The sequence below is a fragment of the Phymastichus coffea genome, unplaced genomic scaffold (genome assembly GCF_024137745.1).
Source record: "Phymastichus coffea isolate CEN01 unplaced genomic scaffold, Cenicafe_Pcof_1.1 PCOF00039, whole genome shotgun sequence".
Classification (NCBI taxonomy): domain Eukaryota; kingdom Metazoa; phylum Arthropoda; class Insecta; order Hymenoptera; family Eulophidae; genus Phymastichus; species Phymastichus coffea.
The window spans coordinates 1,380,163-1,404,108 of record NW_026706850.1 but is presented as its reverse complement, the minus strand read 5'-3'; the positions used below and the strand labels follow the sequence as shown (position 1 = coordinate 1,404,108).

The 23,946-nt window shown below is 35.0% G+C and overlaps 1 protein-coding gene across 1 annotated transcript in view; it reads left to right on the top strand.

Annotated features, from left to right (window-relative positions):
- The window catches only part of LOC131663842 (discoidin domain-containing receptor 2-like), a 116,684-nt gene that overhangs the window by 12,232 nt on the left and 80,506 nt on the right, over positions 1 to 23,946 (top strand). The window contains exon 2 of the mRNA XM_058934542.1: positions 20,865 to 20,987. Coding sequence (XP_058790525.1) covers positions 20,900 to 20,987 — 88 coding nt within the window. The 5' untranslated portion in view covers positions 20,865 to 20,899. The remainder of the gene's footprint in view (positions 1 to 20,864; positions 20,988 to 23,946) is intronic.

Sequence of the window (23,946 nt, the reverse complement as noted above, 5' to 3'; positions counted from 1 at the left end):
CTGCTACCAAGCTTATATATATATATATATATATATATATATATATATATATATATATATATATATATATATATACGCTAAGTAAACTCTTTCTATCTCTCATTCTTCGTGCGACGATGACAATATCTCTCTTTCATTACAAGTTCGTGAGTATGATATATATATATATATACTAAACTTATTCGAGTTTTTGACTTCATATCTTCATTCGAATGACGAAATTAATGTACTTTTCTAGGGTATAGTAATGAAAAATTATTTTCTTTGCTAGAGCTTTCGAAGATTATTCTCTTCTTAATAAGATGTGTATCTAAATAAGGGACTAAAAACGCTCATGAATATTAGAAAAATTCATAGGAACTATTTATTTTCAATTATAGAAAATAAACATTTTTTTATTTTAGATCACAGAAAAATGCATCATGAACTGAATTCATGAATATGCCGAAACAAAAATTACGTCATACATCGTTGCTATAGAATAAATAATAGATCTACACAAACACTCGGCAAAATGGTGTTAACGTTGATAAAAATTTATTCATCGAAATTCATTAAAGTTTACAAAAGCTCGTCGAAATTCTTGGAAAGTCATCCAATATTCAAGCTGTGACAAACGCATTTTTTCCAGTTATCTCGGTTTAAGTTTGTCGTTATTGGAAGCTTATTATAAATGTATTAATAATGAAGTATCAGTTATCTGTACAGTAAATATCAAATGTACATTTAGCTGCAGAGAAAAAATCTAATTTATTCGTGGAATATATAGTATTTTTAGGGGGAAAAAAAAAGTCGGATAAAAAAATTATTACAAAAATAATTGCTAGGAAATTTCATTATTAGCAAGAGAATCGAAACGAAGAAATACAGTTTTATATAATACACGAGGAAATTTGAATAAAAATACATTTTAAGTATTATTCTAGACGGTTAATAAGCAAAGTACAGTAACGGAGATAAAGTAAATCGAATAGCACGTGCGCCAAATAAAATGCTTTGCCTATAGCACTTGATACTTCCTTCCCTTATTTTCCAAGTATCCCATAGTTATGCGCTAGCGCCGTTTCTTTAGTTCTAATTTTTACGACCGAAAGACGCTGAACGTGTGCAAACGAAAATTTACAGCTAGTCAAGTGTCATTCGTGAGAAAATCAATTCTGACTGACGAGTTGCACGCGTTCGAATATTTGCGTTTCGGTCTCCATCAACTTCTTCGAAAATTACCAAATAAAATTTATTTGACTTGTTTCTCGAAGTAAAAAGAGAAACACAGCTCTTAAAAAATAAAAGTAGTTAAGAAAACATGTATGCCAAGCGATGTACTTCTAATCAATCGTCGAAATATTATGCTGTGATACAAGCAAAAGAATGTCATCTGCGAAAAGAGAACAAGTTTAAGCGATATCTTTCACGAGTAATAGATTTGCGATGCACTGACATGATTCGAGAGTTGGGATCGCATAGTGGTGACAAGAGATGCAGAGTTCCCTTTCCGTTATGGAATAGGTTTTACGATAAAACGAGACTTTGATTTTTTCAAGTTTTATTGAGAAAAATTGGAAGCATTAATTAAATTCCATCAAATATATTTTATGGAAGCAGGAATAGCGGATCAGTAGGCTGATCACCACCATTGACGGCAAGGTCAAAACATGCTACGCCCCGTAGTTTTCAAAATACGAAGAAGAGAATATAACCCGAAATGAAAGAGGAAAAATTTTGGAAGGACCGACTCGCTCAGAACGCTCTCAGAATTAAATAAAGCAAGTAGCATTTCTAGCGCTAGACTCTTGCCATCTCTAATTACAGTTGTCTGCAGCAACTTGTTTGATTTGTACTCTGTGACTTGAAACTAAGTTGATTGTAATGCGTTTTAATTTTTATGAGTACTTGAATTTTAATTAATTGATAATTAAATTTTAATTATTCTCGCCATTCGGTAATATACTTCTCACTCCTTCTTAACCCGAACAAATATCTTCGAACTCACAAACAAGGAGTACTTTAAAGTCCAACAACATTAAGACACACACGTATATACATTTAAACAACGCGCAATAGAAAACCAATAGGTTAACACAAACCTCTCAAAATTCGCTTGCGTGGTTTGTGCAGAAGTGAGGCTATACGCTGTAAGTTGGTAAGATAGAAAAGAGGACGCGCACAGATCCCTTATAGAGTTGTCGGTATGCTAGGTGATAAGGCTGCGCGTCGACTTGCCGTAATCTGCCATTCTAGCTTCGTTCAGTTGACCTGGAAAACGCCAGCGAAATTTCGCAGAGAGCTCACGTATTTTATTTTTTTTTCTTTATTTCGCGCTGAATATATCCTTCGAGCATCTTACGCGTCTATCCACTGCGATACATCCAAAGTCTTTTGCAATTCGACTCGCGCCCACTCCTATTCTCGATTTTGAATGCGATGCACTTACACGTGCATAAAAGTTACGTTCGACTGAAGGCCTCAAGCAATCGACTCTCTCTCCCTCTTTCTCTCTCTCTCCCTCTCTCTCTCTCTCTTCCTCTCTCTCTCTCTCTCTCTCTCTCTCTATTTATCAGGTTTCACGAATTAAGGTGCCCGAAGAGATATATTCAATTGGAGCGGAAGGGAAGCTCGGCTTTCGTCTGACCGATTGCACACCTTGACTACTTAATGACCGATACTCAGCGTACACTCAAGCAAATAGTGCGGATTTTATTTCTTGTATTTCTAGAAAGTAAGCTGATAAAATACCATTGCAATTTAAAAATGATCATTTCGTTAAAAACCGAATTTAAAATCAATAATTACTATCGAAAATAAATAGTTTCTGCTGCTCCTGTCTTTTAACTTGTACGTTTTTTATTTTTTTCCAACAACTTTGGTATAAGTGTTATTTTACTTAATGTTACATGCTGCCGTAAATTGTGAGCATAGGTAACTATCAATCATTGTTTGATTTTAGTCAAGAAAAATTACACAATTTGTTAATTCAGTAAACATTTACATTGAAATAAGCATGGTGACAAGAGATCTAAATAGAGTTTGAAATCATAACTCAAATAAATAGGAATGTACTTCGTTCATACTGTTTTCTAAATTTTATTCGATATAAATAAGTGATAGCGAGAAGTATATCACCAAAAAAATTTAGACTACTAATAATTTCTTCGATACTATATATTATCATTAGATTAAAAATAACTTTTTATGACAACCTAAAAAATATATGGTCTGATTATTCTTGCATCTAAAACCTTTTAAACAACCGGAAAGCTAATAATAATTATGTAATGTAATAAATAGTAATCAAATATCATATATTTAAAATTTGTCATTCATTATCATTTAATTCATTATCTTTAAATTCTAAATATCTGATATTTGATTAGGGATAAGTGAATGCTTCGCCAAGAATATCATTATTGATTTGTTAAAAATACACTGCTTCAATAACTTCAACCTATACGTAATTTTTTCCAAAATCAAATTATAGAAATTAAATTATTTGCTACATTATTAGTATTATAAATAGCACCTCATTAAATCAAATAAGTCTGTTTTCTAAAATATTAAATATTTCGATAACATTAAAAATAACGATAAACAAAGTCTACTTGAAGTTTTTGTTGTAATATTGTTATAACCTGCCCTTTTCTGATATGTTACCAATGTTGTACTTGATCGGTGTAGACAATAAAAAAACAACAATAAATCTTATGACGTTTCTTTAACAGATCTGTCATATCTTTTGGAAAATAATTTTATCGACAAAATGCATTTATTCTGACCAACAGCATTGAATGCTATTAATTTTTTTCTGAAGAGATTAACGACTCTGTTAACGAAATGTCATAAGGTTTGTTATTTTTCCTTTATAACTATACACCAATCGAGTACAACAGTGCAAACAAATTTCACTTAAATTGATATACGCAGAATACCTGTCAATCAATTTTTTTAATTCTGATAACGTTTCAATCATATTTCATAATTTTGTTCAGATCTGAATATTAATCAACATTAAGCATAAATCAACAGCTGTGCGTGTGTGTGTGTGTTCAAAGCAAGAGAATATTACCCAATTAATTAATACCTATTTCTTACTTGGTGCTCGTCAGGTAAAAACTAATTTAGGTTTAGTGTAGTTACTGATAAAGAATGATTTTGATTAAGGTGAAAAATATAATTTATTTGTAGAGTAGACAACGTGTACTATTGAGAACATAGAACCTCATCGATGGCTCTCAGTTAACTGAACTGACTCGTGCAACAGTCATCGTGGATTTGAAATCGTAGAAAAAGAAAGAAAATCATGCAAGTGTCGATAGGAAAAATAGTCAATAGCTGTGGTCGTAAAATTACGGACTCGGGTTGACACCAGAATATTGAACGAAAACAGCACGTGTGAGTGATAATATGCCTTTTACAGCATACGAAGTGAGTAAAGCCAGATTTTAGTTAATTGTAAATTTCTATTGAAAAAGTAGAACAATTTAGAATAATGACGCGATATGTCACTTGCTTACTCTAGATAAGAACTATATTTATTACTACTTAAGTTCAAACAAATGTATTTAAAACGAGTTTAAATAATAATACTTTTTTTTTAACAGTAAAATTTCTATAAATATTAAATTACATGGTATAAAAATAATCTTTTTAACATATGGTGAGATATAATAAGAAATTATATAATATGTTTAATGTTTCTAATAATTATGCTAAAAATATTCAGTCTTCTACAATACCATCCATCTTACATATTTTGTGTTTTATATTTGCAAAGTTGATATTAATAAAAATTAATACAAATCATAAGAAATAGTCTTTTAACTGAATTCCAAAAAATGATAACCGAAAAAAATTACTGAAAAGTAAACCGATTACAGGAGTTTTGATGGCTTTCAATAATAAGAAAATGTCCAAACGTTAAAATGCCACATGATAGACGAAGTTTCAGGGGGAGGGGAGAAGAAAGAAGAGAAGGGCGAAGACCGCGCCAATAATTGCTATCATTTTGTTTCGCTTCAAGATTGACCTTGGCAAGTTACTCAGCGTGAAAGACAGAAAAAATGAAAAGGGCTATTTTGAATGGGTGGAGAAACGTCTACATAAACATACTCCACTAGGACAAAACGAATTTATCGGTATAAAAGTGCCAACGCGGCCTCGTAGAGAAAAAGAGTTCCGACGCTGGCTTATCGAATAATCGAGGCGTTACGGTCAGTCCACTGATTCGCACGCTCGCAATGCCGATTGAATGTTTCATGAGCTTGGAAAATCCATTCTCTTCCTCCCGCCCGAAACACATACCACGCAAGAGTGATTGCCAATAAATTTTTTAAACGCTTCATCATTTCCTTTTTTCCTTTATGCTTTTCACTAGCAACAGCAGTAGCTCTCTTTCTGTGATTATGAATTTTTTCGCACTTAAATGCTCTTGTTTATTCCAATGTGAGTGATGTGTGAAAATGAAATGTTGCAATTAAATGTACTGAGCTCTGTTCATTTTGAAACATTATTAAACGGAAATTATGAAGCCCAATTAACATTGCTATTTGGATTATCTTCTCCATATACTCGATCAAAGTCGCAATAAATAAAATAGTGTTTCTATCGACTGCTTATCAAATAATTTTAATGAGACACATTTCTAAAATGATACCACGTAGATCAAACAATATTTGTAAATAAAACACTACAGAGAACTTTACAAAGGGTGTATCGAGTTATCTATTGTTCAAATTACCACTAATAACTTAACGTCGTAAAAACGATCATAATACATAATTTCTTTCGCAGACATCTTTAAAAAAAGAAAGGTTGACGACGTCGCGATGATGAACGTTGTTGTCGCGACAGCAGGTGAATTTAATTTGGGGGGTTTGATCCAATGGAATGCACGCGAGAGAAAATTGATCTTAATTCACCGACGTCAGGAAAAGACGTAATATGTTTAGATATTCAAACGCTGAATACATATGCATGATGTCCTTATAAGCCCAGAGATTCAATTGGAGATAGGAAAGATGTTGATACAGATATATACCTAAACGTTATGAGAGATGGAGTGGGAAAGGAGTCCTAATGAGATGCAAATAAGAAAACGTCTTCTTTCGTGTATGAATAAGCAGGAAAATTAAAATTCTAAGGGACGAAAGGCCGAGATTGAGTTTACGTAGCGACTTGCGCTGCCGTCGCGAAATGACTTGAGCTCTCTTTTCAAAGAGCTGAAAAATACGTGCGTTTTTAACAACTCTAAGTAAAGAATATGTGTGTTTGTTTGTACTCGAGCAAGGGAAATAAGTAAAAAAAGACTTCGTTAAATTAGGTAATGGCATGTCGTTTGCGAAGTCTCTCGAGCTTTAATAATGCAAATGTAACCAAACTCTGACAGCAAATTTGTCAGGCCAAAGTTCCTACGCGCTAAGAGTTTCTCTTTGAAAAAAGTAAAATGTAAATATTTGTTTCCGGTGCTACATTACTTTGCAAGCCATTCAAATTATACGAATTTTCTGTTTCAGGTGAGTCAACACATCTGTGCGACTTTACGATATAGTTCAGTTATTTTCTCTAAAAAAGAAAAACAATTTCCATCGCTGAGTGAGTATTGAATACTTTCACAAACCACACGAGACAAATATTCCGTCTAGTCAAAATTGTTCAAGCCCCCCTTCTCCTCTTCCGTCACCGCGGACGCGTCGTATCGATCGCTCGTCGTCTCGACGATTTTACACATTCTACGAACGACAAACGCATCTGCAGCAATTGAAAATTAATTACTCGCGCAAACACGAGCGGCCGACGACCCGGCTATATACCACTACATAGCCCCGCTTCGAGTACCATTTCTCCAAAGTAAAGCGACCTTCAGAGTTAATTACGCGGGACCGCGAAATATCACTTAAATAGTCTAAAAAGTTCGCCACCCTATTCTGCACGTGCATTCGTAATTTTACGAAATAAAACCTGAAGAAAACAAGTAGAAGAGAAAGAGAAGTTGACATTGACGAATGGTAACTGGCTGTACATAATTCACCGGATCAACGCCGTACTCTTTTGATCGCCGGCGATATGTTTGTTTATGCTGTATAGCCAGAGATTCGTGAGCTTTCTCGTCTTTCCCTCTCTCTCTCTCTCTCTCTCTCTCTCTCCCTCTACAGCCTCCGGCTTCCTTTCTCTCTTTCTTTCATTCTCACGCAAAAGCGAGTGTGAGGGTGGTGTGCGGCTATGTTTGTGGTTTCTTCGCTCTCTGCAATGGCTGTGGTTATTTTAACTTCAATGGAAGAATCGGTTGACAGATATTAATTCTGAGTGGAAAACATTTTTTTGTTTGTTTGTTTGTTTGCTGTTTTAGGAATGCGTTGTACAAAAATCGTATTTTACATGGAAATAATCGGACACTTAAGAAGGTAATTAGTGAAAATATCGATGGAGTTATTTGCAGTTTGATTTGAATTCGTTGCCTCTTGGTTGTTACACAATGAATCAATTTTCCTATCTCTCGAGCATTTTGCATTGAAATATTTACTCTTGCTTCTATCGTCTACGGGCTATCTTATCGTTATTCATAAGTAATAGTTGATTGTGCAAATAAACGTTTTTCCAATCGATAATGTCATGCCTAAAAAAGTAAGTTGAAAAACTATTATTGAAAATGAAATCCGATAAAGACGAAATGGCGTTAGTAATATATCTGCCTCGAATGCATTTAAAGACTTCCATTATAGTTTCAAATTTTGTTGCAAAGAAAAAATACAAAAATAGAGTGCGGCACCTGAGCTAACCGCAACATACCTTTTAAAAAGAATCCACTCCAGACGACAAGACAAATAGTGCAAAATTCTAGCGATCCTTATCCTTGACGAGCGCGCGAGCTGGAGGCAACGACTCGTAACCGAGAGCTGAAAAGCGTACAAGAATAAAAAATAGAAGAAGCAGTAGCATCGTCGCGTAGAGTCTAAACAGCACAGGGTGAGACAGGTAACGTTGACGGACGATTTGTTACAAAAGACGCTCACGTATACGACTTTCATTTGTTGCTACCAGGGTTAAGGGAGAGAGAAAGAAGGCGCGAGAGAAGAGCCGACAGGCGTGAGACGAGTGAGAAAGCATCCGGTGAGTTTGTTCTCCTACCCTCTCTTCTTTTTTTTTCTTCATGGCGTTCAAAGATAGGATCTCATTGACGTGGCCAAAAAAGAGAGTGAGAGAAACGGAATCGTAAGGGTAGCTCTGTTTCATTGACTGAATAGTTTGCAGAGACACTGGTCCGTTTGTATTTTTTTTTTACTTCTGTAACCCTTTGACATTCAGACTTTTGTTCGTGACTTGACTGCTGTGGTTCTGATACGCTTAAGAAATTAGTTTTTATCTGTCACGTTTTTACTGATGAATAGTTATCATTCCTTAGATATGTGTTTTAGAAACAAATAAATTATTTTCTCAGCGAAAGTTATTATTGTGATTATTTTTTTCATATTGAGTAATTAAAGAACTAGAATGTATTAAAGATGTGAAACAAAGTTTTATGAATAAAAATTGATTGAAATAATAAAAGTTGATGATGAATTGAAATCATACTTTAAACTGACGAGTGTAAAGCATAAATGCATTTACCTTCTTTGATTTATTTTATGTAACAATCAAGATGAAACGACCTAGTTAAATTTTTTTATTCTACTTTTCAATATTTTAATTCAACATAAAATTAATGAAATTGAAATTGTATATCATTCTAATTAAATCACGTTAAATTCAATTGAAACTGATTGTATCGACATTTTGGTTTTTACCTAATTAATAGCTCATTGAACGAAGAATAATTACTATCTTTACTGTTGAAATGAACTATAAACTGTTAACTGTATCTATATACAGTTGTAGTAATTATACTCAAATATAATGTATAATATCAACATATTGATTGAGGTATCTAAAAAAATATTTTTGCCTATGCTAAAATATCATGTGAAATTCAACAATCGTGTAATTTATTGAAAAAATATTATTATAAATGAAACGTAGAAAACAGTTTAGAGCATGGGCGTACACGCACGTAAACAAATCGATGCGATTAAATTTGGAATTTATGCTGGCAGTATGTAAAATCCACGCACGCTAGTGCTGTAGAGCAACGGCAGCTCCTTTGCAGGCCATACAGACCTTTTTTTCTATCCATGAAAAATATGATCCACGTGCGTCGGGTCGAGGAATATTTCAGTGGTTCCAACACGCTTTATCGTCCAATAAGTCGTGAGCGCGCGCGGCTGGCAGCGATAGTTTTCGAAAGTAGTTGTTTTTTCTGTAGCGACTCGCCCCTCAAAATAATAGTGCACGCAACGTGATCTCCTTTTCTGTTACTGCCGTAGATATTCTTTCTTTAGATAAATTTCCGCATATATTATCGTACCTGTTTAATTTTAACATAATTTCTATCGTACTTTAACATCATTTTTATTGTCTTATGTTTTCTTTGGCGATTCTTTCTCAAGATTCAATCTTAAGGAAGAGATTTTTGTTATCACAAGTTTAGTTTCACTTGGCAACTTTTGTGCGAAAAAGCAAAACAGAGATATGCCTACAACGACATCAGTAGCTGCGGACTACACTACCCGGAATCTCATCTACGCGAGGTCTTTATGCGTGCGGCTTTTGTGCGGGGATAAAAGAAAAGTAGTGCACGACAATTCATGCGTGCCAGATATGAGAAACGACGTGGAGCTATAAGAATGCCGTTGCGAGACTTTTAGTATAAAAGATGCGGAAATGGATCGTAGTAATACCATGAGTGCGATCTACTTTTTGAAATGTATCCGAGCATATAACCACGCAGCATCTGGCATCTGCATGCGACTTTGTCTTAAAGTGTGTTTTTGTTAGACATTCTATTTCATTAATTTAGTTATTCTTGTTCCGTCACGCCAACAATATCATATATTCATGAAATCACAGTCTCATTTTCTGAATCCTAAAACGCCTATAGAGAATCTCCATATTGCTTCATTGCTTCTCTTATTCACGGAACTGCGAATCCTTGAGAAACTTAGTGAGAAACGATGGAATTCAGCATCGAATATTGAAAAAGTTGGCGATGATGTTACTCCGGTAAATTAGTATAGTTATAATTAAAAGGAAGATAGGATAATTGTACTTTGGAATCCATTATATTTATGAAAATAAACTAAAAAGCGTGAATATAAATATGCCTATCGCAATGTTCGCGTGTAGTGCGGAAACTTTGCGCATCTATAAAGGTAGCGCGCGAGCGCGGAGGGATGAAAGCTGGAAGAAGAGTCGCACGGGTAAAGACGCGGATATATATTCGTACGAAACTTTCGGACTTTCAACTCGCGCTGATTGGTTAGTTCCTCCAACTTCACGTACGCGGAAGGAAAGAGGCGGCTGGAAAATGTATGTAGATAGCAGACGAGTCCGGCATCCGGAATCATCGCCTCCTCTATTCTTCGCGCTTTCCGAGCACTATAGATATGTACGCTTTTGTGCTCTCTTCTTTTTATCTTCACTCGCTCTGTGCAAAGGCTTTCGTGCGTTAGTGATGTAATAAAGCTTACTGCTTCCATACAGGAGAGATTTCTGAAAAAAGAAACTTTATTTCGCTGCGTTTTGTATATCTCAAATCTATTAATATTTCCGGCATTTGGAGATTCATAAATAATATTTTCGTACATTTTCGTTCATTGAATTAATAGCTATGACTTAATGGCTATGTTTGAAGCAAGGATACTTTTTACTTTCGTTCTTTCAAATTAAACATTTTCCTCTTACGTTTTTTCAAGGGCTATTTCAAGTTACTAATAGTTAGAGAAACTTCGTAATTACTTCGCGTTAAGAGCTTTCTCTCAACAACTAATTAAATGTACTCCAGATTAAGAATCATTGATGCCCTACTCGCATGAAATTATACCATCTCGTGGTTGAAAATTATTTCAAAAAATAAATTTATTAATGACTTGATGCAAAATATAGACGAATAAATAAATTTTAGAAAAGCTACCCTACAGGGATAAAAGCTTAACGCAAGTCTTAGTATAAAATATCGAAAGTACTACTTTTGTTATTCACACAAAGCTTCTCTCATGGATGAAAAACTCTTTAGTTAAAAAAATTTTACTAACCTTTTTCTGGCTATGAAATAATTCTTGGCTGAATTGGGCTATTCACTTGCACATTTCCGTTCTTCCATTTCTACTATTCTCAACGAAAAATGGTTTACATTTGCCAAATAGGTATTTCTACAGCACAGCATCAAAGTCAAACAATCAACAGCAGTACAGTTTCGAAAAAATGTACTCGTAAGTCCCTCCTGGCTCGTGCATCTTTAGCACGTTTTACGCTCTGCCTCTATTACCCTTATTTCCAATGCACACGTTTCGTACTCGCGCGCTAAGTCATTCGAGCATTTCGTGCTTGCTTCCTTGCGTATATATCTCATATATCCCTGGGGAAAGGTTTTTACATCACTCTCACGCGTCAGTGTCGAACACAGTTTAGGATGTCGAGCACATGCTCCATTGTATACTCGTCGCGAGATTCGCTGCTAGCTGTTGCTTTTTCCTTCGCGCTTTCACGCGTGAACAACACACATACTTAAGTTGCTCGTCGCGCTCAGGGATTTTCTTCCGGATCTTGGGATGGACTAGGCCTGTCTTTTTCTCTGCGATAGGAATAATCATTTTATATTCTGTTCAATGCACAAGCTTCGATGTTGAACAATTCTATTGAAAGATTATTCACTCGAAAGATCATTCTTTTCGGACATCAATTCATATAGTTCTACAGTATTTCGAAAAATATCGAATTCTCATTGTCACACACAAAATTTAGATGTTTGCGTACCCTTCGCAATCAATATCCACGTGGCGATAAAGCGTACAAGAGAAAAAATGAAATAGCAGCAACGTGATCATTATCGAGTAACCATATCAGTTAAAAGTTTAGTCTCCTTCTCATGCAAACAACGTCAGAAGCTCGCAAGCCACTAGTTAATCTAACGGCCTCGTGAAAGACATCGCGCTATCGTAAAGATGATTTAACCGCAGCGAAGTGGCTCGTAAAAATATGCATTTTCGCCCGTGAGCTTAATCGACTTCTCTCCCTCTCTTAGACACTTCCTCCCTCTCTCTCTCTCTCTCTCTCTCTCTCTCTCTCTCTCTCTCTCTCTCTCTCTCTCTTTCTAGAATTCAATTGAGGCCAAAGCCCTAATGACAATAAAAGAAGCGCCGACGCCACTTCTTTATTTTTTTCTCTGTCTCTTTCTCCCCCCCCCCCCACCACTCTCTCTCAACAAAGCAAAATAAATTTCCTTGGTGCTACGCGCATATAACAACACGTCGGGAGAGAGATATAGTCATTCGCGTGAAAAAGGAGCCTCGTCGTCACAATAGGCGAGCTCGCTATATATACCTTATCGTAAAACGAGGAGCTCGTATCGCTTGGCTTTTACGCGAAGGAGAGTGAGAAAGAGAGAGAGAGAGAGAGACAATCTTGGGAGTCGTGATGTAGTAGTAGAAGCTATGGAAAATTACTAATGGCTCTACTGGTTGAAAACATTGTCGAACAAATTCTAGAGATGTTTCAGGATGGAAAAATAAACTCGGTATGTTTTTACAATAAGTTTTTCATGCGCATGTGGAGAAAACGAGGTGAGCTTCAATATCTTCTGATGGACTATGAATTTTCAATAATTTGATGACCAATTGTCGTTGTTTTCTCCATTATTTTTGTATTTTTAACGAACAGTTATTTAAAAAGTAAGAAATAGAACAAATTGATAAATTAAAAATAGAGTATCCGAAAATTTTGTTCAATAAGCTTAACTAAACAAATTCGCTTTTCAGTTAGTTATTACTTATGCGTTTTTGAAAAAAATCTTGTTAGCCAATAAAAGCATTGGAAAGTTCAGTAAGCTAGTGAGAAAAAAGTTATAGAAAATTCTTCTGATAACAAATTAGAATAGGAGTCGATCATAAAATCAAATGGCCGTTAGGGAACGAAAAAACTAAATAATCTCTTGTTATTTTTATCTTTCGCGCTCATGCATATATTTACGAACTTTTTTTTTCCTTTGGGATCATACATATATTTATAAGCTTCCCTTTTTTGTTTTTAAAACTGTTACATATTGAATAACTACGTTTTAAATTCATTAACCGGTCATTCACATTTGATTACGCAACCTCATACATAATTCTTACATCAATGATCTCAGTCACGTCCAAACTAACTTTTAAATAACAATTATAATGAAAGATCAAAAAAGATGAAAAAATTAAGATCCAATATCCTGGATAGTCTCTAATGAAATTCTTTACGTCCGAGAAAATTATCTTTTCCTTGCGCAAAATGTTGTATACAGACAATTGTCTGAGCGGTCGAAGCTCGAGAAGAATCCAGACAGACAAAAAGAGAAATCCCCGTCAAATTCCAAGCTTCGTTCGTGAATGCGCGCAAACGCCTCGATGACAGGACTGGCGTTCCTATTCTCATTACCATTGCAAATGTCGTTGCGGACTGACCGGCTGTGAAGAAAACCTCATTAACATGAGAATGCCAAGGTGAAAAAAACTGCGACGAGTAAATATAGGCGTTGAACGATTATCCCGTCGAGATATAACGAGCTTTTCTTTCACTTTCGACGAGTAAAATCTTCCACCCTCGAAGCTCTAGCGACCGATCAAGAAATTTAGTTTTTGTTCAACGCTTGGCTATGCTATTTTCCTTTCCTCCCACCAAAGAATATTAACGTAACGTTTTGTATTACAAGAGCAGTTCATCTGAATAAGAGCGTAGCTCAATTTTTTGTATTACGCGATTGTATCTTGTCATAAAATAAATAAATCTGATGAATTCTTGTGACCATCAATAAATTTGAGTATGCAGAAATCTCTATAATTATATATTATTTACTATATCGGTAGTCGAATAAATAAAAATGGCATTTAAAGCAATATCGATTCCAACTTAATAAATACATATGAAAATTGATGAAATCCATTTAATTAACTCTATATAACAAGTCTATAGTCAACTTTCATATTCGTTCAATATTGAAATAAAAACACAAATTAATTTTATGAAGCTCTATAAAATTTATGGATATGGAACTCACCTTGATTCAATTTAATTGAAAAAAGTACGCTGTGAAAAAGTTATTTAATAATATTTTTACATTCAAAAGTATCAGTCCCGCTGAATATTTTGGAATCACATCGCTATCCGAAATTACCCTCATGCCTTAAAACCAAAAATTTCCATTCCCAAATCGACGCAAAACGAACCACCTCCTCGACCTCATCCTCCTACTCAATTTCGTGAGAGTAAGCAAGCGCAAGCGGCAAAATTTCGAGAAATATCGATCGAGTAGCACGCGCGTACACACACACATACACACGCACACACACACACGCGGCTCATCGTGCTGAGTCTCCGAAAACGCGAAATGACTGTGGCTCTGAGCAAACAGGAGGAGGGTGGGTGCAAAAGCAGCGTGCGCTATCTCGCGACGACGGAAGAGCCGCGAGCGCGGTAACGACGCTGCCTTCCCTCCTTGAAGAGAAGAAAACGCTTGGGCGTGGAGGAGAGAGATTTGACGACGCGATGCGCTCTTTTATGCTTCTGAATTCGCTTCTTCTAGTTCTTGTTTGTCACGCGGAGCTAGTTCTCTTTTACTCATTTTTTTGTGACAGCTACTTAAGCACGCCGCTTTGGATTTGCTCCAATTTTTCACGGTTCATATCTCTTTTACTTTTTCTTCAAAGGAGCAATGCAATTTTTCTAATACGCGAAATAAAATGCAGATAATGAAATTTAATATCTTTAACTTCACTTAACAAATGCTTGAATAATATCTTAAATAATAAAATCATTCTATTTTGTTCTTTTTTTGATCACATATTTTTATACACATCCTAAGTATGAAAGTGATAAGGAGATTTCTAAAACTAGTCCTATCGACCAATAGTAAGCTGTCGGACTTCTTTACATTTGATCCAATAAGAAGTCATTACTACGTAGCTTAAAGCTCTGAGTTTTCAACTAGATTAAAGTTTTTTTAACTTTTCCGTCTTTCCGACGAACTTATAAGCAATCAATGTCTAACTTTCACGTGACCAATCAAAGCTAACTTTTACTCGTTACGTTCAAGCCGAGAAAAAAGTTACCAAATTTTCGTGATTGGAAATATGTTAATAAATGTTTCCGCAGACTTATAATTTTCGATCAAATATCGAAATAATCGAATCTTCTACTTGTAGAAAAAAACATTCAGCGATTGGTTTATCCCAAAATCTAAATTTTCCACGTCCTACATAGTCATTTCTTTCAAAGTTCTACACATGACCTTCTTTCTGCTATTCCGCAATTCCACACAGACACGTGCGCGCATTCAGAGAGAAAAACAGAAAAACGCTGGATTTTTACCATCTCTTTCTAAGTACGTTTCGAATACGCCTGCGGGCATCTTACTTGCGCGATAGCTTAAAAACCGCAGGCAGTGCGATAATGGCTAGCGATAGGTGCAAAAGAGCCAAGCGTAAAACGATCGTAAAACGGCCCGGCCGTTTTCGTGTGACGCAAGTGACGGCGAAGAAAAAAAAACGAAAGAAACGAGGTCTTTACAGCCAACGGGTTTTTCGAAACGAACGAGGCTACGTCTTTTTTTGCTTGACAAATAGTCAAAGCCATTCGCGAAGCACGCTATTGAAAAAAGAAAATGCTGCGAGTCTTTTCGCATAATTTCCGTCGTTATACTTTCGTTGAATTAGATGATCGAGTGAATTACTTATAGTTCATTTACATTTTTAAGTATTGGGACATTTTATTTTCACTTGTAAGTATTTTTTTTATCAAATGTGTTTTAATATGTAAATAATTAATTACAGAAATAAGCTTACATACTTTTGAAGTAGCCATTTGGAAAAAAATAATAGTATATTATATATACTATTGTGTGTGTGTGTGTGTTAGTGAGTGAGTGAGTGTATACATATATATATATATATATATATATATATACATACATACATACGTATAACACTGATGAGATAAATTATTAAATGTTAAGATAAGTAGTATAAGTCAACCTTTGTCAGACATTCTCTTTTATTACGATAAACATTTCAACGAGTTTTCAAGAGCTATAAAACGAAAAGAAACTTTAAAAGCTTTCCAAGACTCAAAAAGATTCTTGAATAATTTAAGAGTGAAATGTATTTACAACGGAAAAGTAACCATAAAGTTATTTAAAACAATCGGATATTCATCTTCTTTAAGTCAACAAAATAATGGAAATAATTATTCTCCTTGCTGAGTTATTGTAGAAAGAAAATATTTAAAAACCAGAGAATACAACAGAATCCAATACAAACTCAACTTCAAAAAACAATAGCACGGCAAAAATCAAGTTAACAATAAGCTTTTTTTGTCTCGCTATCTGTTTTCTCTACACAATCTTTCCACTCGTCGAATCAGATTTAACAAAGCCCCTACTATATGTCAGCAAAAAAAAGAAAAAACTCTTATTTTTTACATTCTAGAGGGGTCAAGAAAAAAAAAACTTTTTGTGGAAGGGAGTCAACGGGAGTCAACGCTTCGTTGACCATTGAAGAAGAGAAAACGGAGTTGGATGATGGGATTCGAAGTTCCTGATGTTTCTTTTGCTTGAGAAAGAGGGGGCCGAGAAAGTGTGAAGGGTATTTATTGAAGCTGCTAGATTTCACGGAAGCTTGGCTGACAAGTATTTTGCGCGGAAAGCTTTTCGGCTTTTTTTTAAATAGAATGGAAGCTATACTTGTCAGAGATTCAAGCTCAAATGCTTCGAGAAATTTTCTGAATGTTTGCCGATTCTGAAGCAAATTAAATATTCGAACAGTTTTCCAAAAGTTTTTGGTATAAAGGTTCGTTACATTGTATATATTTTGAGACAGATAAATAGCTAGTTAAACGAATTAGTTTTTCCTTTAATTACTTCATGACATTTTGATACTGCACTAAGCATAAATTTGGTAAGACAAACATCCTTGTAAAGTTAAATTATATTGTAGAGAAGTTCTCGTTGAAACTCTTCTACGCTAATGAAAAAAAGTCATCAATTACCTACGTAAAATTGTCTTACAAAAATAAAGTCATTTGCGGATTAATTAACGTCACTAACATACATTAACGAACACACTTATTTTTTAATGAGTTTCTCTATTTCCTTGTTTCCGAGAGATATGTGGATGTATACGCTCTAAGGGACAATTTTACCTGCAGACAATAAGGCGAAAGCTTGTTTTCTCATCGAGCGTTGCGTTTTCTACGAAAAGTAGGTCGTGGTTAACGTTTGGAATAGCACGGCTTTAATCCTCATTGTTCGGCGCGTGCATTTACAGAAAATATTCAGTCTACTCTCACATCCACGCACTATTTATTGAGCTCTCTTTCTCTCTCTCTCCCTCACTCTCTGGCTATTGCCTATTTTCAACTTCGCTGAATAGATTTTTTGTAGAAAGGAAAAGGTCTCTTTTGAACAGACTTTTCATTTGAAAGATTTAAATCCTCGCAATATAAACTACAAACTTTGTTTTCTGATTTCGTAATGGATTCGGTACAAAAATTGACATATTATTAAGAAATATTATCCAATTGGAACGTGATAGTACCAATAAGACGCTGGCACAATTCATCATGAACGATTCATTCTTGAAAACATTTTTATTTTACGCTTTATAGATATTTCTGCAAAAATGTCTCAAAATTGTTTTGAATATATCATATATGTATATGTATACATATATTCATTATATGAAATAAAAATATTTATATATTATGTTCAAATAATAATTTTTAGATTTTATAAATTAAAATTTAACATCTTAGCCTTTTAATTTATCTTTCCTTATTTTTAACTATTCTACACTTTTAAGTAATTTTCAATAATCAAATTAAATATAAGTCGGTTTATCTTCTTAAGTTGTAAAAAAATACGAATGTTTTGATGGGTTTACCACAGGTCCATTTAGGCTATTAACAATGTTTTTATTTAGGCTTAGTAAATGCCATAGTTTTTTAGCAGGTAAAAAATTAGTTTCGACTAACCAGCTGCTCAGACATTAATTTTATTTGCCTAATAAATGAATATTATTCTGAAAGCTTAAATTTTCATATTTACCAGAAAAAATAACTCCATTAAATCATGTTTTTAATTTATAAAAACGTTATAAATGACTTATAAAATGCACATGAATGTACGAACTGAAAATTGATAGTCACAATCTTGATCGCAGATATGAGTTGCATAAGAATCGATCAAGCAAAATCGAGTAAAAAATTATTTTCCAATCTCCTCATCAGTTGATGCTTGAAGCTACTGTTCGCAATTTCCCGCTCGTTTTTCCTTGTCTGTAGGCTATCTGGCATTGTCTCGCGCTCTGCTAAGCTCCCTAATCGAAATTCATTTCCAGAGCAGGCGCTCGGCGAGAAAGTACATTATTCACTGATCGGGTTACCAAGCTCTAAGGTTTCGAGAAACATCGCATGTGGCTCCCTATAACTGCAGTGATTTCCCCCCTTTGCCTCTTCTCTCGCCCTCTGAAAATGCAATTATTTCGTGCTCTCTCGCGCACCCAGTTACCGAAACATTTAGCTGCACAATCAAATCGGCCTCCTCGAATAAACGAAGTGCCTCCGAGAGAAAAGAGGTGGCCGAGAGGTCTGAAGTATCCTTTAATTTCTCTTCCAATTCGCTCCCTCTTGGAATCGAGAGCACAATTCGAACACTGTGCTGGCTTTATTATTCAACATTATTTTTCCTGCGAAGTATTGACTACTTATCATATTCTTTAATCCATTCTGGTAGTTATTGATCAAACGGGATCAGTTGTAACGTTAAGAAAAATATTATTCATTACTATGTGTTATAGCCATTATAGTGAGGTACAATTTAGTTATAACTTTTACTTTTCTTCTTTTCATGTCAAATATCAAAGTATACCAAATATTCAGTTATTCATTTGATAGCATTCATTGAGCAAACATTGTATTTACAAGAATACATATAGTGAAAAAACATATAAAGATGTTTTATTAAATATTCGAGTTCTAATCACTAGTGAAACAGTGTTGAAAAAATTGGTATCCGTACACTAAAAAACCCACCGTATAAATGCACTACTACAAACATTATCTATAAAAAAATTTCCACGTTGCTTTGGCAATGATCGTAAAATTATTTGCACCCCATGGTGTGAAAAAAATCAGACTCAAGTTTGATTTGCCAAACTTGATTAAGAATTAATTATTTAAGAAAATTGTTTACCTATTTGCAATAATTTGTTTAAAAAGCAAAAGCTCAAACGGCATCAAAACTAATGTCCACTCAATCAACAAGCCACCCTTAAGCTCGACTAACGACGCGAGCAGAGACGCGTGAAAAAACAGTTTTTAATTACAAATGAAACTCCCTTCTGTGCAGACTGGTTCTCTCGTTGTTGCCTGCCGTATGCGCGCGAGTGCATTAATAAATCCCCCGTCAATCAGCGGCTGTTTTCGAACTATGACAAATTAGCCCGCTGGCGACTGTTTTTTTCACGTCCCCTCGTTGCCATCGCACCGAACAAGAGGGCCAATTAAAGGGAAACGTTCTTCCGGCTCTTCTCTGCTGCGGTGGAATAAAAAAATGAGAAAGCAAAGAAAAGAGAAAAAGCCGAAGGGTGGCAATGGCTAATTGGGTAGGGACTTTTCTTAAGGTCGAACAACGCCGATGAGATCCTTAGCGAGTGGGTGTGCGAGCAAAATACGGTCTCCGCACAGGGAATTAAGATCGTCATAAAGATATGGACATGTGAGTCATTGACCTGATTTGGTGGTGAAGTAAGAGAGAGTATCGTGCCCTTGGCGCCTCTGTCGTCGAGCTGTAGATGCAATCGCAAACGCTACTCCATATCGATTGCTAAAATAGCTATTCCTAAGATTGACTGTTTGCTGACTGCTACTACTACTTGCTGAGCTTCCATTGAAATATTCTCTGTGTTTCTTTACGACATCTAATCGACACTATATAGATAAATATCAACTGTCGACCACGCACGAGAACAACTCTTATTTTCTAACACATTATTTTAAAGTAACAGTACATTAGTTAAGATAAATGTTAAATTAAAACAATTAGTAGCCCATTAATTTAATAATAGAGAGCATCAAGCTCTTTTTTAAAATTTTCACAGACGATTTCAAGAAAATCCATTAACATGTGATAGATAAACAAATAAACCACCTAATATGTTTTATTAGTTTTACGTTATTTATGTCGCAACTATAAATAACAAGGCCATCAATGGTACTGAACTTTCTAATTCACTAAGATTACAAAGATACAAAATTGTATATTGAACTGCTTGAACAGAATTAATCAGAAAAAGTTTATCATATACATACACACGGAAGTTTCTTTATCTGTAATTTTCGTATCCGCGTCATTTTTCCTTATCAAAAAAACCAATAAACTGTTTTTATTTATTAGGTGATTTAATGGTCAGATACTCATCAGTTTGTATATAACACCCGAATCATTTTCCTGATTAAAGATTGAAAATATGCTCGGCCCTTTCAACCAAGAAACATTATGTAAAATGTAACTGACAGCACAAAATGTACTTTTAAAATTGAATTGCCCAAGGCATTTCATGTAACTCGGTCATACATTTTCGTTTTCAACGATAGGAAAGATCTATTATCAATAGTACGTTAGAAAAGAAAATTATTTATTTACTAAAGCAGCGATCCCGCAGTGTTATTTGTAAAAACGAACCGACAACACGAAACAGAAAGAGAAGAAAGAAAAATAATAAAAATAAAAATCGATTATTCTTTTCTTGTGCTTTCAGCCGACGGTCTTATGATCGCCTGAAGTCACGGCTCGATGGGCAGCATGAGAGCGGATCGTATGCCGCTTGCACTGCTGCTGCTGCTGCTGCTGTTTGCAGCCACGGCGACTGCCCTCGACATACGTGAGTACACATAATGAGCATATCACGATTACATTTATCGATAACACGCGAGACCCTTTCTCTGTTGCTCTTTTTTCGTCCCTCCTTTCTCTTCCTGTGTCGCTCGATCATGCTTTTAATTTTATGCGAGGCGTGGATGTTTCAAAGACGATAAGACCTAATGTGATGAATTAAGGGATACTCGGGGTGAATTTTTCATGAGCCTCACAATGCGATATCTGCTCTACTGTATTGAATAAGAATATTAAGAGCTTTCTATTTGGCTTTAACTGGCACGCAAGCTTAGTCAGAATATTGCCCAGTCAATGACAATCACTTGGCTGAGTATGATGAATTGCTATTTACGCTACGACGTAAATATACGTAATTTCAATTACGTAGTGTGTAATAAGCATAATAGCATATTATGCTTATTTTTGTGTAAGATAAACACGGATAAAACAACAAATTTGATAAGCAGTGCGGTAATATTTTAATACACTTACAAAATAAACCTAATCAATACTCGGTAAAAACAACGTTATTTCTACGGTCGTAATCTGAAACTTTCGTCTCACTTACACAACTCATTTCTCGATTGTTCACGCGAGCTTTCACTTGTAAATCATCTAGCCACCGAAAGGTATATTGGGTAGAGCGTGCGTTTGACAGTATCGAAAAAGCATGTGTTCTCGATCTGCTCTGCGAGATCAAAGAAAGAAATATTTAAAAGGGCTTTCAGCTTACGTGCGCGTGTGCAACGATGAGACGATCGATTAACCTTTAGCTCTATGAAAACGAAGCTCGCTACATGAACATGTCGCGGAGTCAGGTTTCACTCGTATTAATCAGATGTGTGTATTGAAAATTAATGGTGAAGTGGCAAAATTATGAACAAAGCTTCTATTCTTATTGATCCGAGCAGTAAATTAAAAATCCGAAAGATTGCGAACAAAGTAGATTTCGCGATTAAATTCATTCCTGGTTCTGGCATGAATCAATATTATAAATATTTGATTTCTAATCAGCAAAGTGTAACCGAAGAAGCATTTATTTAATAAAGCAGCATGATAGTAACTTGATCAATGGCGAGCAACTAATCGATCGTTGGTTAATTTTAACGAATCGGCTGAATTCCACTCGAACCAATAAAGTTATAGTAATTGATTGTCATGCTTTGCTTTTGTTTGTAGAATATGATAGAATTATTTGCACAAATTCAGCGATACAATGAACCAATATCTAGTGTGGCAAAGTCTATTTCAATAAAAAAAAAGTCTCACATTTACAAAGACCATAATGACGAAGCGACAAAAAGAAGTATGTACGTATCAATAAAACACCTATGTCATGCGGCGCGAGAGATAGCCAGAATTATACCCACCTTTATCCGTACGCCCATCACACGCTTACACGTGTACACGAATCGACCCTTCCTCAATCTTAAAGCACGTCGTTTCGTTAGTTTTGACGCTCGTGCGCAAAGCATCAGAGACTTTCCTTCTCTCACTCTTGGCATCTTCCATTTGGACTTGGTTGCTTTATATAGACTGCGGCTATCCCAAGGGTGGCACATACTTTGCTCCTTGCCTTTCATTTCCGCTTAATCCTTCACGCAGGATTTTCCTGAGGCTTTTGGTTTACTTTCAAAGGCGCTTACACCTCGCTCTTCACTCTCAATGATGAATTATTTGCCAGGATACTTTCCGTTTGTACGGACTTGTCGACATTTTTAACAACAACCTTCGTTGTCGTCGGGAGATATCGACAACAACAGCACTCTTTTTTATTATCAATATTTCAATTAAATATATAAATTTTTGAGACTTGATGCTTATTAATTAAAAAAGTGATGTAAATTAACCGGGCCTGTCGAGACAAGCTGCTTGAATGCACGATGCTTAATAGGTTGTTTATTAAGCTCCTGAGTAATTATCCAGGCACTGAACCGAGGATAACCAAAGCGTCAAGCTCAAGCTATTTCATACAAAACTTTGCTGAAACTCAATTTATTAGTTTTTCGGTTACTCTTTATATTCATTTTTTTTTGTATTTTTTAAAAATTTAATCAATTTTTGTATTATAGAAAATGTTCTGTATGAGCCTTTAAAATGTTATAAGTATATGGATTGAATGGTTCAAAATGAAATTGACTGCTCTATTCCTAAGGAGGAAATCCTGCCTTTGGGATTGAATTTTCGGAAAATATACTTATGAAGATACTTTTTCTCGTCATATCCTTCTTTGATAGTGTGTATATGTGCATCGACCGTCCGTCGACGATGAAACCCTTCCTACAGAAATTTTTTTCTCTTTCCCGTAGCAGAATATTGGTTGAGCGCGCGGGCGACTTCAAAGCCTATATTTTTTTCTTTTCTATTTGACTCCTTTTACACAGCGCAGAGGTAATGACTTCTTGTGTATATCCTTTCTCGCTCGAGGGGATCAATTATTCCGAATCTAATTTGACAGAATAAATCGCGTTTTACTTGAAGACTTGAGCTGACAGTTCTATAGTAGAAATACGAAGAAAAGAAGAGAGATTACGTTGACGGGTGGAATCTGTGTGAGAAAGAAATAATATAGACATGAAATGCGAACAAAAGTTTAGCTAAATCTGTTATAATTGAATGAGCTTAGTATAAAGGGATATATTATTTAGTTTTTTTCATTATTATTAGAAGCGTACTTTAAATGAAAACAATGCAAATACCAGAAAAAGAATACAACCAGAAGAAAGTAATACTGTAGAAAGACAAGAGAAAGGAACTTCATTTTCTCTGGATATTTAATCTTCTGGGTTCTACAAAAGCTTGTAGACGTTTCTTGTACTTGTTAAATTGAAATTCACAGAACGAAACTTATATTTTACAAGGCTTTCTTTTGATTTCAAGTAACTATTTCTTGAAAAACTTGTGAGTATCCTAAAGTATAATAAAAATTTGAAAATGTCTTACAGTAAAAGTTCATTAAGTATCAG